This window comes from Rissa tridactyla, chromosome Z (genome assembly GCF_028500815.1).
Source record: "Rissa tridactyla isolate bRisTri1 chromosome Z, bRisTri1.patW.cur.20221130, whole genome shotgun sequence".
Taxonomy (NCBI): Eukaryota; Metazoa; Chordata; class Aves; order Charadriiformes; family Laridae; genus Rissa; species Rissa tridactyla.
This window is the reverse complement of record NC_071497.1, coordinates 2,009,855-2,026,453: the sequence shown is the minus strand read 5'-3', so window position 1 is coordinate 2,026,453 and position 16,599 is coordinate 2,009,855. Positions and strand designations below refer to the sequence as shown.

General features: G+C 35.9%; 1 protein-coding gene across 1 annotated transcript in view; it reads left to right on the top strand.

The window, feature by feature from the left end:
- Positions 1–16,599, top strand: part of SLF1 (SMC5-SMC6 complex localization factor 1) — a 43,396-nt gene that overhangs the window by 9,182 nt on the left and 17,615 nt on the right. The window contains exons 6-11 of the mRNA XM_054186555.1: positions 1,325–1,456; positions 2,875–2,928; positions 7,960–8,118; positions 8,696–8,862; positions 10,316–10,453; positions 11,154–11,319. Coding sequence (XP_054042530.1) covers positions 1,325–1,456; positions 2,875–2,928; positions 7,960–8,118; positions 8,696–8,862; positions 10,316–10,453; positions 11,154–11,319 — 816 coding nt within the window. The remainder of the gene's footprint in view (positions 1–1,324; positions 1,457–2,874; positions 2,929–7,959; positions 8,119–8,695; positions 8,863–10,315; positions 10,454–11,153; positions 11,320–16,599) is intronic.

Genomic DNA, 16,599 nt, shown 5'->3' with positions numbered 1-16,599 from the left:
AAAGTGCCACAAGAAGCAAAGACTAATTAATGCATCAGAGTTCAGTTATCCCTGGCTATCTACAGCTATTTAGAGCTCTTTTCAAGTTACCTAAAATACTTGACTCTCTTCTATAACATGCAAAAAACTCAGTATTTGTTTAGAAATAGTTATGCACGTGCCAAATACTTTTGGGTTGAATTGTACATCTAAGGGAAAATCTGAAAACAGGATGAAACATCTGCAATGTTTGAAACTTTGCCTTGAAAACTTAGAAGTATGAACTGTTCATAGCTTGCATCTTGTCATTGCATGCACTACTGTGTTTCTTTCCCTACTGTTATTTCCCGTGTTTCCCATACTTGATTCACCCATCAGAATTAGGTGTTTGAATTAGAAGGCAAGCTACCTCAAGCCTTCCGCACCTGCTCCCAATAAAAAATGGCTGTAGATGCTGTCATCAAGTGGAACACTTCATTTGTATCTATGTTCTTAACTCATCACTCTGCAGGAGGAGGCTGGTTTTGTAGTTATATGTTTATTTGCCTAAAACAAAGATGGTATTTTATTGTTAGTCTTTGTATCTTTGATGAAAAGCATATGTTGAAACTCTACTGAAATTTGTTGTTCTTGTATCGTGAAATAACTTTTAATTTTTTTGTAGTTATTTTTTGCTAACAAAAATTATTTTGTGGCTTCACTGCAAGTCTTTTCAGAATGAGTTGAAAGCCAGTTTGAGAAATATTTCCTCATTCCCTGTGCTGAAGAAATAGCTGGAAACGATAGGTAGACTTAGAGAATAAATTACTAAAAAGAAAAAAGGAACTTCTAATTCTTAAATTACTGGTTTATTTCAGGCTTATATGCAAGAGCTGGAAAGATTTCATTGTAGTGGCCTTTATAAAATAAATGCATGGTTATAGTCAAATTGGTGAAAATAGGTCTTGAAAAATCCTTACTACATTTTTGACTAGTTGAAAAGTTGTGGGCTTTGGGTTTAGTTTTTGAAAAGTCCAAAGAGTGACTCCATTATGGAAACCCAGCTCTTATTTCAACCACAGGGATTGGGTCAGAGTTGTCAGAGTTAAAGTCAGGAAAAATAATTATGGGGAAACTTACATTGATAATTCCTATGCTAAAGCTTTCTGTAACCTCAGTGGTTTGTTTCCAAACCACCCACCAGCTGTTTGTCTGGCGGATAATGTAGACCCTTGAACAATTACATAAGCATGCATATGCACACAAGGGTTTACAATAGATTATATAGAAAGAGTTAGCACATAAAAGTTGTTTTAGAGCCTTGGCTTTGAAACTAAAACCCAGGGTATTTATTTGTTCTGCACAGAGTGAGATACAAAATACTGAAGATACCCAAATGAACCGTTTCCTGGCTGCACAAGAAACCAACCAAATCATGTCTAACATGCAGCTTGCCACAATGAAAAATGCTGTTATAAAACATATGTATTTTGCTGCGGTAAGTAACAATCAGTTAATACTTTCTTAGCATAAACTATAACATGTATAGTATTAAATTTATCTTTCATTATAGTATTGAGCTCATAAAGTAGGTATTTTAACATCTTTTAAAATAGTAATGATGCCTTTTAACCCGTTTAATAATCACATATTTCCTACATCTACCATTAGCTAAAAAATAATTTAGTAGTGGTAATTGTTAGGCATGGGTGTGTGGAAGACATGGTGGACTACTTGAAATCTTGGTGTAATACATGCGAGAGGTAGTAGCTAATATTGTTCAACAAAATGTCATTGGATTACAGTGTTTCTATGACTTTCCTGTTATCTGGCTGAATTGCATATGAATTAGACTAACCATATCCTAAAGCCAGTATTTTGTTGATTCATATGAATGATTTTTATCACAAGTAAAAAATAGGCTAAATGTACTCTTTGTTTTAATGTTGTCACATATCTAATCCTGATAAATACGCTACGTGAATAATGGAAAACATTATTTCATATGTAGAAAAACAGTTAATTACTTTGAGTTAGGATATATTATGTCTGTAAGATACAGTGACGAAGATGATGGTGTGTAAGTATTTTTGTAGGAGCTTGGTTACATGAAGCACTATATGATTTTGTAACTGCAAAATCAAGTCCTCCATGTATATTAAGTTCTTAGAATTTTTAAGTCCTCAATTTGCACAATTTTTAGATGAGATTAACAGATATAGAAGACTCATGCTGTCTTCTATACACTCTGTACACCTTCAAATGCTACACCTTTTATCAGTGACATTTCATCAGGACTATACCCTCCAGCCCTTTAAAACATAAATGCGTCTTTGACTTTTGATGTATACAACACACAAGTGCACTTCTTATCAGATTATCTTTCCCTCAAACTATTACGTGCAGATGGAGCAATCATAGTCCTAAAGAAAATCTCTCCTAAAAGACTTTTTTGGTAGCATATGTTAGTAGGATTGTAACACTCTGACATAATAAATACAGCAATAAGTCTTTGCACTTAATGCCATATCTTCACGTTATCAGTAACTTGCAAGAGGAATTCAAAGTTTGAATTTTGCCATAGAAAAACAGAAGACACAATATTTTTTAATGCGGTTAAGCGGACCAAATCTAGTAAAGCTGTCCTTATGTAGCAACCACATAAACAAGAAGCAGAGAATAACAGGAAAACTGGGGAGAAAAATGGCCTTTATTATTTTCCTTTTACGTCTCTAATCCTCTATTTCATAATTTTGCCATCCAAATACTAAAAAGATACATATAAGTAGATTGCTAGGTTGAATGTTTTGCTTGAACTGTGTTTAACAAAAGTTGCCATTTTGGGGTTTTATACAGTGTTTGTTGAATATGTTTATTGGTCTCTAATGTGTGGGTTGACTTTATCCTGTTTTACAGGCCGTTAAGCACAGGCTTGTTCAAAAAGACCAGCTGAATAAATGCAATCCAGAGGTAAGGATTCTCACAAAGAGGGCACATTGCATACATGGAATTTTATTACGAAGTTAGGCAAACATATTTGTGAAATTAGCTATTGGAAGAAACATTTTAAAATATTTATGTTATCAAAACCTCATAAAATTATTGAAGAGCTAAAGAGCATTATTCAAATACTCTGAATTTTGTTCATTCTTACAATGCTTTCAGTACTGTCCACTTTATTACAAAGAAACTCTTTAATCCTGCTCATTAAGAGAACTTTACCTGTTAGTGTTAGAAGAAAAGCGGCAAAAATGCCCTAATGTGATTTAGAGCATCTTAAATTATTCAAGCACTGTATTTATGCAATGAATCATAGAATCATAGAATAGTTTGGGTTGGAAGACACCTTTAAAAGTCACCCAGTCCAACCCCCTTGCAATGAGCAGGGACATCTTCAAGGAGAACAGGTTGCTCCAAGCCCCATCCATCCAGGGCTGGACCTCCAGGGATGAACCCCTCCAGGGATGGGGCAGCCAGAGCTTCTCTGGGCAACCTGGGCCGGGGGCTCACCACCCTCACAGCAAAGAATTTCTTCCCAATATCTCATCTAAATTTCCCCTCTGTTAGTTTAAAGCGATTACCCCCTCGTCCTATTGCATCAGGCCCTACTAAAAAGTTTAGCGCCATCTTTCTTGTAGGCCCCCTTCAGGTGCTATAAAGTCTCCCCAGAGCCTTCTCTTCTCCAGGCTGAACCCCCCCCAGCTCTCTCAGCCTGTCCTCACAGCAGAGGGGCTCCAGCCCTCTGATTGTTTTTTGTGGCCTCCTCTGGACCCACTCCCAAAAGGTTGATGTCTCTCCTGTGCTGAGGGCTCCAGAACTGTTCACAATACTCCAGGTGGGGTCTCACCAGTGTGGAGCAGAGGGATAGAAACCCTTCCCTCACCCTGCTGGGCACGCTTCTTTTGAAGCAGCCCAGGATACGGTTGGCCTTCTGGGCTGTGAGTGCATGTTGCTGGCTCATGTCCAACTTTTCATCCCCTGGCACACCAAGACCTTCTTGGTAGGGCTGCTCTCAATCCCTTCATCCCTCAGTTTGTATCGATACTGGGAGTTGCCCCAACCCAGGTGCAGGACCCTGCACTAGACTTTGGTGAACCTCATGAGGTTCACACGTGCCCACTTCTTGAGCCTGTCCAGGTCCCTCTGGGTGGTGTCCCATCCCTCAGGCATGTCACTGCACCACTCAGCTTGGTGTCATCTACAAATTTGCCAAGGGTGCCCTCGATCCCACTGTCCATGTGAAGGTGAAGATACTGCACAGTACTGGTCCCAGTACAGACCCCTGAGGGACACCACTCGTCACTGATCTCCAAGTGGACGTTGAGCCGTTGACCACTACCATCTGGATGTGATCATCCAACCGGGTCCTCATCCACTGAACCGTCCACCCATCAAATCCATACCTCTCCAATTCAGAGAGAAGGATGTTGTGAGGGACCCTTTCAAAGGCCTTACCGAAGTCCGGGTAAATGGACTGTATTGCAGTAGCAGTAAAGAGAAAACATACAAAACATTTTTGCAGTGCACGTGTTTTTGCTAGTGGGGTCAGACTTTAGCTGAAGCTTATCTCACTTTAGGAAGAAAGAGTAGTTGTTCTTACAATGTAAGCCTTAAACACCATCATGAGGGTTGTAGAGTGTACTGAAGCACAGATTGCAAGTAGAACATTATGTTTTCCAGTCCTGTTTTCATAATTACTTTGACTTAATTTCTTTTTTTTGTACTATTTAGTTAATTTCTCATTTTTCATTCTATTAAGGCAAATGTATGCCATAAATCAGGTGCAAGTCAGCAACAGGTTTTATTAAGTCTTTGTCATATCCTAAGTAAATAAATACTTCAAAATTTTCCCTTTTCTATCTATAATACTAAGAATAAATCTTTAAATAATGTTGAAACATTACCTCTAACTACTTAAAAAGCATTATATGTAGTAGATATGAGCTACTGTAGTTTATATGGTAACTTGTATTATTTAAAAGTTAAAATGGGAAGCACTTAATACCTATTAGCTTTTTCGTATTTCTCGGTAGCTGAATATTTGGTATCTTCATGAGCCGTACTACATAAATAGTTACTTGGAACATAAATGAGCTCCCAGTCTGACAAAACGAGCTCTCAGGCTTTTCTTTCTGTCTCAGAAATCTCTTTTTTTCTGATTTCTTTCTATTGACACAATAAGGTAGGGAGGAGAAAAATGTATTTAAAAGATGAGCTTTTGTCATTGTCCAGCAGTAGCATTAATGGGCAAAACGCCGTGCGCAGTTGAGTTACTGAACAGATTTGCATTGAAATTTAAGGTTAATATTTAGTTTATTGAATTTATGGGAAAAATTCCTTTAGCTTTTTTAACATGTGTAAGCTGAAATTGTTATTCTGAGCTCTTAATACAATTTTTTGTTTGGAAATTTTAGGCTAAATTCTAATACTTTAGTTATACATGACCTGCCACTGTCTTCTATTGCTTTGTGGAATATCCATTGCTAGCCTTTGCATCTGATATGTGACTGACATAGGCAGTCTATTAATGGCTTTTAAAAACAGCTCCAATAAACGTTTCCAGTAATACTAGTAAAGTAAAATGAAACCTACAAACTAAATCGACAGTTTAGAACCACATGCTGTATTCAGTCATCTCAGTTTGCATGTGCTAGGAAGGCTTAACTCATGTAAGTGTTCTGTTATCTATCATCCTCCCTAAAATATTTATTGCTCTTTTGTCAGCTTCTCTTCCACATTACGCTGTATAAAACACAACTTATTGTCAGCAAACCTTCATTTTTTCATTTGTTTCTGCTCAAAGTTTTAATGGTTGTACCAGCAGCACTTCACCAGAAACTGCTAGTTTCTCATCAGCCAGACCGTGAGCCAGTGCAGGTTTGTACAGCTTATTGACTATTAAGGCCCTACAGCAGCTGTCTCTTGATATTGAAAAAAGTTCATCACCTCAGTTTTCTATCATCCTGCCTTACCCTTTAGAAATAAGCTGAAAGCCGGTTCTCTACTTACTCCTTATTGTAAGTGTAATGCCAAAGGCCTCACACTTTCCCAAAACAGCTTTGTTTCGGTGTACTTTCCAAATAATGCATCCAGTTTTGCTCTTTCTTCTAGCGCCAGAAATTTCAAGAGATACATGTTTCAATCACAGTATAGAAAGATGGACGCTAGTACGATCACCAGATGAGGGCCAGCAGCAACATGCTTGTACATGCACAGTGTACTGAGTCATCTTCACACATCTTAAATCGAGGCGACAGAGAAGTTGTTCTTTGACTGCCATTAAACAGTTTGTGATTGCTCTTTAGATGTGCCGTTTGCATATAATTAACATTACAAAAGTATGAATGCAACTATTATTTCCAAAGGAAATAATGTGAAGATTTTAATGGTGCATGTGTGAATGAGAAAATTGAAATAAATGCAAGTTGCAAATGCCAGATGCACAAAGACTTGATTAAACGAAAATTGTCTAGATGAGCAGCTTTATTTATTGTTAATGTAACAACGGCATACATTAGGAATCTGAGAAATGAAACATTTGCAGAGAAACTAAATATCTAATGCTAAGGTGGAGCTCATTCGCTGTGACTTTAGCTGTGATTTAACTATGATTACCATTTCTTTCAGAAGTTTTTTCAGGTTTTAGCTGACGTCCTAATGATTTTAGTTTATTACTGAAACATTTTTGGAAACTGTCTTGCTAATAGCAGCGTACACCGTCGACCTCAAAACTGCAATTGGACTTGAAGTCTGTATTGGTTTAAAATTAGTTTAAAATTTAAATTATTTGGTAGGATGTCTTGAGTAGCTTTATCTGATGTACAGTAGGAGGCGGGTTTTTTGGCAGAGATCCTAAGGTCTACAAGTTGTTAGGGGCTGAAGTAATAATAACTTTATGTAACGGTTTAATTCCCAGCAGTCCAATCAGTGATCTTCCTGACTCTGCTTGTCTCAGTTGTGATTCCCTATCCTAGTTTCTTTGAATTTACCAGAGCCTCAGGCTGTGTGGTCTAACAAAATAGCTGTATTTCAAAACAGAAGTTGTAAGGCAGAGGGAAGCTGTGCTTCAGTTAGCTGTATGGTTGCAACTGGTTTGTGCATCTTAGCTTTGGCTCAAAGCTGGACTAGAGGAAAGGTGTAAATAGCAATGTGTCTGAGATCTTCGGTAGTTCCTCCTTTATATCATTAATCTGTTGAAAAGAAAGGTTTGGAAAGCTGAGAGTACAGACAATAACGGGGAAATTGCAGGGGAGATATGGCATTTCATGAAAGCCATTAGATTCTTCTGGGTGCTCTGAAAGCTTGCAAAGTTAAGTTTTGCTGTCATGAACGGCGGAGAATAAGAAGGAAGCCCTGTGCCATTAAGACCTTCAGAGCTTTGAAATCCACTGGGATCAATACCTGTGTTTTCTGTAGCATTAGCTGCTTGTCTGACGTGCTATGTGGGAATAGGAGAACTAGGGAGATAAAACAGTTACATGGTTTATGGTTTTATAATGTGTACCCTTAAATGATATATTTCATGATTTTACATTTTTCTCTTAATTTTTTTTAGCTATTCAGTGGTACTAATTATCTTACTGCTCCAGTCATATAGTGTGGGATGTACTGTGCACTGTAGGAAATATTAACACTCCTTTGCGTACCTTTCCAGAATAAATTATAGAGAAGTCATTGAGTGTGTGAATTGTCATTTGTTTTTTAAAAGAGTAGATGTATTCAGATCTTCTCAGAAGAGAAGCACATTCTGAAACCTACTATCTTTTTAATGAAAGCCCAGTTCAGTAAGAGTGAAAGCCTTTCTAGATGACAGCAGCTTATTGTATGAGGCAATAAGTAATATTTCTGGTATAATTCATAATCTCCCTGTTTTATTATATTATCAACATTTTTCTTAGAGATTGCTTGTTAGTTCTTGGAAGTTTTTTAGTTTTGTTTTTTTTTTTTTTTTTTTTTTTTAATTAAGCTGTTCTTTTACTTACAAAGATATCTCATTCCTAGGTTAAAAATACTAACCTGTCCAGAGGCACATGGTATATGCTTGAAGGATTACTGGAAGAGTATTTATTTCTTGATGTAATCACAGAACTTGCTGCTGGTCAAGGGTGCTCTACACCTCCTGTGCAACTTCTTCATTCTCTTCTAGAACACGTGCTATTGGTGAGAGATGAAGACTAAAGTGTTATAAATATTAAAGCAAGAAATGGAAGTATTACGATCTTTCCTTCTGACATTGTATTTAGTGTTTTTTAGAGATGTATTCACCCTTCACTTTGTGTTCACCAACGTTTTTGTGTTAAAAAGGGAAGAATTTAATATGTATGGATTTTTTAAATTATTATTTATTTACAAGCCGTATGAATGTAGTGCTCTAAATATTGTGGAAGAATTGCCCCATAATTTCTTTTTGTTGCTTTTAGAAACAGCACTTTTGTGGTTTATTGTTTTTTTTAAACTAGTAGACCACAGATAGAGAGCTCAATTGAGAAGAAGGTTTGTTCTAAGCGGTGATGCATTCAGCTGGAATATCCCACTAGAGCAAACTCTCCTTGTTTCCTTCCTGTTTTTTGTAAACTCTGAATTTTGCTGCTTGTAGTTATGCATTAAATTGCATGTTACTTCACTGATTAAATTTAGTCACTTGGGATTGTAAGGAATAAAGAAAGTATATAAACTCTTAGTGATTATGGATCTTTGGCCAGTATGGAGCCAATATTGTGTTCTCATTTTATTACAGGGAAACAGCGATGCAATATTTTATGCTAAACTTCATCACACTTTGTACCTTGTTCTCCAACGTGATCCTCCTTGGAAGTCCTCGTCTATGTTAAAGTATTATTTGGATCTTCTTCAATGTCCTATCTGTAAGAAAGGTACATGGTCCTTGATAGAGATGCTTGTAAGGTAAGAAAGTTTAATGAGGTGTTACTCATAAGAGTAATGAGGTGTTCCAAATGCAGGGAGGAGGGTCAGAATTCTCTTGTATCAAAGTCGCATTTTCACCAGAACAAGTTAACTGTATGTGAAGGTCTAGAATTGTAACTGACATTTGGACCTTTCAGTTTATGTTTCAGTAAGTGTTGGCTCACAGACAGAGGATGTTTTTTTGGAAAGGAAAAAATGTACATTTTCTTGTCCTCTTTCCTTTTTTAAAAATGATTTATTTTATTTTTTAAGCTTTCCACAAATTATAATAATTATGTGTTATTGCTGTTCTCACACACACACACATATCTGTAGTTACAAAGCAAATTCCAGTCATATCTTACAAACATGAAGCTTCATGTTATATTTTGATTTTAATCATAAACTTTACCATCTAGTTCAGGAAGTCTTATTATATCCTATGCATCTGCAAATACAAGACTCAATACATGGGAGCATTTGGGTATTTAGGCTACGCTTTAGCTTGAGAACTCATTTTTTTTTAATTTACATGAGTAGAAATTAATTCTTCCATTCATTTGGAAGAGAAACTGAACCTCTTCTTATTACTGTCATAGAATTATAGAATCACAGAATGGTTCGGCTTGGAAGAGACCTTAAAGATCATCTAGTTCCAACCCCCCTGCCCTGGGCAGGGACACCTCCCACTAGACGAGCTTTAAATACTTTGATACAACCGTGATTACAGATATATGAATGTATATGATTGTAAGCTTGTCTGTAGTCTTGAAGGGCATAGGATCACTACTTGAATCACTGTAATTGGGCATTTAATAGTTTTTATTAGAAACATGTAACATGGAATGGAAGAGAATTTATATAAAGTATTTTGTCTTTTAGCACTCACCAGCAGAAAGCGAATAGCCAGCGGTTGTATACCTGGTGGTTTCAGTACTCAAAATTCTAGCCAAAAAAACATGTTCGCCCTTTACTTCAAAATTTTCTCCATCACGTTAGACGATTGTTAGACTTGATCACAAGCTGTAGTGCTGTCAAATAGTGTGTGTGAACTGTTATCTGAACTAAAGTTTGTAGGACGTTTCAATGTCCATAAAATATTACAATACTACCTTGTAATTAAAGGATTGTAAAGAAGTTCTGTTAAAATCAGTAATTGTACAGCACCTCCAGTAGAGACAGAAAAATTAAACATGGTTAAATTATTTAGTTTACAGTAGAATACAAAATCTTCATCTATAACACAAAGCCCCAGTCACAAACATGTTAATTTGGGGGGCGGGGGGGAATTTATCTTTAAAATCAGAAAATTAGGCTTTAAAATGATGAATGTTGCTGGGGAGCAAGGTATTTCCTTGTCAAAATTGTCAAAAGTCAAAGCTGACTTTTTTTGCCGATAGATCAGACTGTGATTTCTGTCGTACAAATGGATTTTTTGGTGTTTATTTTTCAGGTCTTGCCTTTATTGCAAAACCATTTGTCATGCAGTCCCAGTTTCAGGGAGAGGAGATGAACAGAGGATAGTTCACAAAACATTATTGAAGTTTTTCTTTGATTTAGTGAAAGCTGAAGTAGAGTTTCTGACAAAAAGGTGGGTTTTATAGGATAATACTTTCTTACTACTTTTTCAGAATTTCACAAGCATTTCTGTATCTTCAGCAGTTTGTATCCTGATTCCTGTATGTCCTTAATAAGGTACTATTCTACAGAGATGGCAGTTTAGCATTTCCTTTTATATTTCTCAATTGCTAGTTTGTTTACTGTCATTTATACAGGGTTTTTTCTAATCGTGTTTTAAGGTGTCTAACTTTTCCCAGCCTGTTATTTCATTATATTACAACTTTCAGTAAGCATTTAATTTTGCTCGTAAGGTTGTATTTTTAGCTTTGCAATGTTTCAGTATTCATTCTTTAAGGCAGACAAGCAACATTTTGAACATACTGATTATTTTTTTTTTTTAATTCAATTAACTACTATCTTTTGCCAGGGAGACAATTATCTTTCCTTAGTTTATGAGGTATGAAAAAGAAGTTTTGATTTTGCTCTGCCTTTATATAGTAAAGGCAGCCTTTATTTTATGCAATATTAGCACAATATTAGAATTCCTTCAGTCTGACTGTAATAGTCATCATTATTTTACTTATTATTCATCAGAAATTGTGTCTGATCTTTCCATACTTAAAAATTGCCAAACCTGTGTGTGTTTTGACAGAAGACAAGGTTTCTGTCTGGTAACTATAGTAATCAAAGTGGCGTAAAGATTTAGGTTTTTTCACTTTCTCTTTTTACAGATTGGTTGAAGGGACCAATTCACAGCATCAGCAAGTCATGCCACAGACGGTTCTTCTGAAGACCTTTTGGCTGGGAAGCGAAACCTCTGTGCTTTTTACCAAACACATAAATATTCTAACAGATTGGGTCATATTTTCCTACAGAGAATTAAATAGAAAAAATGATGTGAGTATGAATTTTATACTTTAAAATAATGAAGACCGAAATATTTTTTTTAGAGGTGTGCCTTTGTTCATTCCTTTGTGAGGAATTATATGTAAGTATCACAGCTGCTTGTTATAGCTGCCTTTTGTTGTGAAGCATGCTGGTTTTTGCTCCACTAAAGGAAATGAATTGATCCATAAGATTCTCATATTGATCTGTAGAGAAGAAACGAGTCATGAGTAGCTTGTTGGCTACATTCAGATGTTCACATGCCCTTACCAGCAGGTATTACTGTAGTCATTAGGGACACCAGCTTAACACATCCCGTCAAACAATAAGGTGTAACGAAAGAGGTGATTATCTTATCTTACAGTGATTGTATTCAGGAAATGTTGGAAGGAGAAGGTTAACAAAACTAATAGTTTTTTGCTGTTTTCTACAGGTATGCATTGTTTTATTTTAATATGTGCCCCAGTTTTCTTCCCAAGTCCTTTAGTTTCATTTGGTATCTTCCCTGGGTCTTTTCATAAAAAAGGAATTGAAGGCAACTTAATTGCTGTTCTGTGACCTGCTGACCAGCAGGACATTGACCTGAAAAATACTGAGTGTGCTCTGTACCACCTCTTTCTTTTCAGAAGCTAGAGGCCTTGTAAAACATCTTTGACTTCTAGATTCTCACATAAAATACAAACTTGCTGCTGTCTCTGCGTTCTCTTTTAAATTATTGTGAAAGCACAGAATAAATACGTACTTCATTCACTTTTTCGATACAATAACAGAACAACAATAGAAAATCAAGTATTCCAGAGAAAAAAGCACTTTCAATATAATACCTAGTAGTTCTTCATTATGTTAAGAAAGCAGAAAGATTAAACATAATGAGAGCTTCACTCATCTTACCTAGCCAGACCTCCTACCTTTTTTGAGGGCTATCAAAGCAAGGCATTCTGAAACAGTGCTGCCTTTTATCCTTGGTCAAGATATTTAAAAAGTGCCTAAAATTAGGCTTCTATACCCATATTTATATTTAAACAACCTACCTTTTCAAAGGTACTGAGCACCAGGCTTGCATTCAGTTGGTGTCAGTGGCCATTCTGTTTCTTTGGAAAATGGGACTGCTTTCATATGTTTCCTGGTGTTGAATCTGCAGTTTAAGTGTAGACACCATTTTCTTTTTTCTACTATGCCTTCTTTTGACTAGTTACAGCACTGTAAGCCATACCTTTTTCATATAGCATTCTTTGCATAAGCAGAATAATCACTTGTGTCAGACGGAGTGTAGTACATGTATGAAAAATAAACTTGAAAGAATAAAACATAACATAAAACATAGAGACCTTCCTCTTGTTTAGGTTCTATTTTCTTTATGTACATGTATATAAGAATTGTACTTTCAGCACAAAACCCAGATGCCTATTGCTTTCCCACTTTGATCTTATGCACTGTAATGTACAATATCCCTGCAGATATGAATTCTAGACTTAAAAAGCAGCTTGTTGCCTCATAGTATCTGTAGTTTTCTATGTTCTTTTGTACAGCCTTATTCTTTAACTTCATATTTATATATTGCATTTTCTTTCCCTCTGCATTTTTTGGCAAAACAAACTCTAAACCAAAATACCTTATTTTTACATTCAAAACTTTGCCTTGTCCCTTTCTGCACTCTCAGTTTTGTTATACTGAAACTTGATGTACTGATTTTTCCGTATATTCAGCGACTCCGGTTAAAATTCCATGACCTAGTTGAAAAGGTCATTCAGAAAGCCAAAGAAGCAGATCCTGCCCAGCTGTGCAGGCAGATCTGTTTCTTCTTTTCTCCTTCTTTTTTTATTATTTTAGAGATGCATAAATAAAACCAGAGTATTTCCATGTCATTAAATACAGCATATTGGGTGCAAAATTTTCCTTCCTGTCTTCAGTTTAAGAGTGTGAGTCACTGTTACAAGTTCTATTTTTTTAAAAGCTGTTTCCTCAAGAGGCAACATGCATAAGGCCATTCAGAAACCTAAATGAAAGGAATGACTTTGGGTATTCTTACTATCTGCATGGGCACATAAATTCAGTGCTTCTTAGCACAGCGTAAAGGGGTGACCATGTTTCCCAGCTTACACAAGCGTTTTAGCTCGTAGGAAGAAACAAACATGCCAATTGTGATATACCTAACTTCCATGCAATTCTCCAGTGAAAATATTTGTAAATAAAAACAGATTCATAGTTTAATTAGATTCTTTTTTGGGGCATATCTAACACATTCTTTTCTAAGTGGTAAAAGTGGGAAATTTTTTTTTTTTTTTAGCTTTTTAGAATCAGATTATCTTTTTTGGTGTTTCAAAGAGATGGCAACAAATCAGCACTAGAGTGGAGGGAAAATATGTATATGTTTCCTCTCTTGTAGTGATGATTTATTGCAAAATTATGTTTTGTGTATGGGGGGGGGGTATTTCACTTTTCAGGCCTGTTATAACCTTCATCAGAAAAAAAGAAAAAGAAAGAATGAAGGGCTATAAAGACTTAAGTTACATATATGAGTGCATTTTTTTTTTCGTGTTAGATAAAACTTACTTTATCCTAAAAGTACTAGAATAAAATTTGTGACAGGAAATTGGATGCCGTCGCTCATCACAGTATTAGTCTGCTGGGACAACTTGGTAGAATAAAACTGATGCACTCTCCTTGCCGCTAAAAACGCACTGCCAAAGAACATAGAAGTTTTTCCATCACTTGAGATCTTCAAATCAATATTGAATACAATTTTAATATAAGTAACATTTATTATCTATTATATTATTTAAATAGGTTTGATGCAGAAACTCCTGCTCAAGGTTCCTTGAATCAAAGCTGTTAATTCAGTTTTAGAATTTACAAAGGAACGTCTATATTGCTTATAACGCTTTGAGTAGCATTGAGCTATTGCATGGGTTTTCACAATGTCACAAATGGTATCAGAAATGCTTTTCATCCCTGATACTACTGGTGTGTTGTTTATTTTTTATTTTTTTTTAAAAAGCTGTCTTATGTAGTCTGACAAGGGAGTGAAAAAGGCACTCGTATTTTTTAGTTGCATCATCTTGCATATTTCTTATTTGTTTTCTTCTATGTTTCAGGTATCATTACCAGGTATAAATTTGTTTGGTGTGAATTTGTAGAACTAAATGTCTTTCTGGTGTATCTGTCACTTCCAATAGCTTTCTTGGAAGTATGTGTTAGGCACTTTTGGAATACTGCATAACACTACAAACATTGTCAAGATAAAGGCAGTTTAATAAGTGAAGCACAAGCAAAACAAAATAAGGAATTTGTTCACCACTTCCCATTGGCAGGCAGATGTCCTTTCACATCCTGGAAAGCATCACGCATAGCTGTCGCTTGTCAAGGCAAACACTGTAACCCCGAATATCCCCCCTTCCTCCTCCTCTCCCTGGCTTTTATGGCTAAGTGCAGCATTATATGGCATGGAATATCTCTTTGGTCATTCTGGGTCAGCTGTCCTGGCAGTGTCCCCTCCCAGCTCCCTGCGCATCCCCAGCCCCCTTGCTGGGGCCAGAGCGGGAGAAAGAAAGGGCCTTGGTGCTGTGCAAGCACCGCTCGGCAGTGGCCAGAACATCCCTGTGTCATCAACATACTCAAAACACGGCACAGGCTCTGCGACGAAAATTACCTCTGTCCCAGGCAGACCTAGTACACTTGGTTTTATAAGGAAGAATAATACTACAGTTCTATTCAGAACGTTTTCACCACGATTTGAAATACTATGTTTTGTAGAAGTATGTTATTTTTAGGAATTTTAAAATTACATTATCTATGGGGAAGAGGGAGACACTTGAATAGTTTTTAATATACCTACAAAATCATGTTCTCGTTTGCCAATTTATAAAGAAACAAACTGTTAAAACTAAATCAGATTCAAGTTTGATTAAAGATTGAACCAGTAAAGGATGGAACCAAAATCAGTGGTTCATGAGTATTCTCAATTTTTATTAATTGAAGGTTCGTGTTCAATGACCACTAGTCACGCCATTCTCTAAATGACAGTGTAAACAAAACCTCTCATCTAAATGTGTTTTTACCTAATCCAAAATTGCAGTTGTTAATAAAATAGCGGTTCATGCCATTTATATGGGTAACTTGTTATTTAATATCCAGGAATAAGAGTTCCTGTACAATGTTCTAAATATTGATTTTTCTATGTCTACAAAAAAATCAGATGGCACCTATGCGTTTACTTTTTCACTGATTAATATACAAAGATCACTTAACTTTGTAAGACTTTATTCTTACATTCTAAAAATATTGTTACTGAAACTTTTTTATATATACATATTTTTCCCTTTTCATTGCAACTTTAAACCAGTAGTAGAGTTGTAAATCAGAGGAGACTTCTTTTTAAGATTTAGCCTCTTGGGTTTCATAGCAGAAGTTATTTATGTGCGCAATGATGTTTTGTCATACACAGTAGCAATCCCCATTTTAAATGGAAATGCTTGCTTCTTTTTCCTTTTTAATATTGCATGTGTTTTCATTACTGTGTTTGTATTTTTTGTGTTTGAAAATGAAAATATTTTTACGATGTTTGAATATTTTTAGAACAGATGATACTCGCGGTAAATTAGAGCATTTTCCCCCTCGTTTGTAGCATTGAACCATTTATTTCAAAATATTAAGGAGAAGCTTGTGGTTTGTACTACTGTTGTTTTACCGAGATGTCAACCAAGCCTACACCAGTTGGCAGTATCTGGTTTGTCTTTGTCAGTGAGCAGAGATATTTAGCTGAGCAAACGTAGTTGCAACTAGCGTATCAGCCACATTTAACACGCAGCTACATATCTGACTGCAAAACATTATTAATACTTGCAGTATTAACAGTCATTATTTCAATCTGCTGCCTCAAGGTCAGCTTTTGCTCCCCACCCCTGTCCTTGAGAATATTTCATAGATGAAGTAATACAAACTCGTGATTTAGAAATAAAAAAGAATGTAAATACTTGTGCTTTACATCTGTATCTACCTCAGATCACATCTAAATGTCCTTGATCCTGTCACTTACATGCGTTAAAATTGTGCTTATTTGCTGCATTTGTGTAGTTTATTTCCTGCAAAGGACTATTGATGGAATTAAATTATTCACCCAGTATTTTGCTTTGGGGTCCAATGATAAAAGGGGTATGCATACTTAAGGGAAATTTAAATGCATTTCAGATGTTTTAAATTATTTCTTCAGTTTCTATTTCTGAATCCTCAGAAGATAGGGAGTAATGTACCTTCTGAAATATTTAAATTCTAGTTGAAAAAAAAATATTTTCA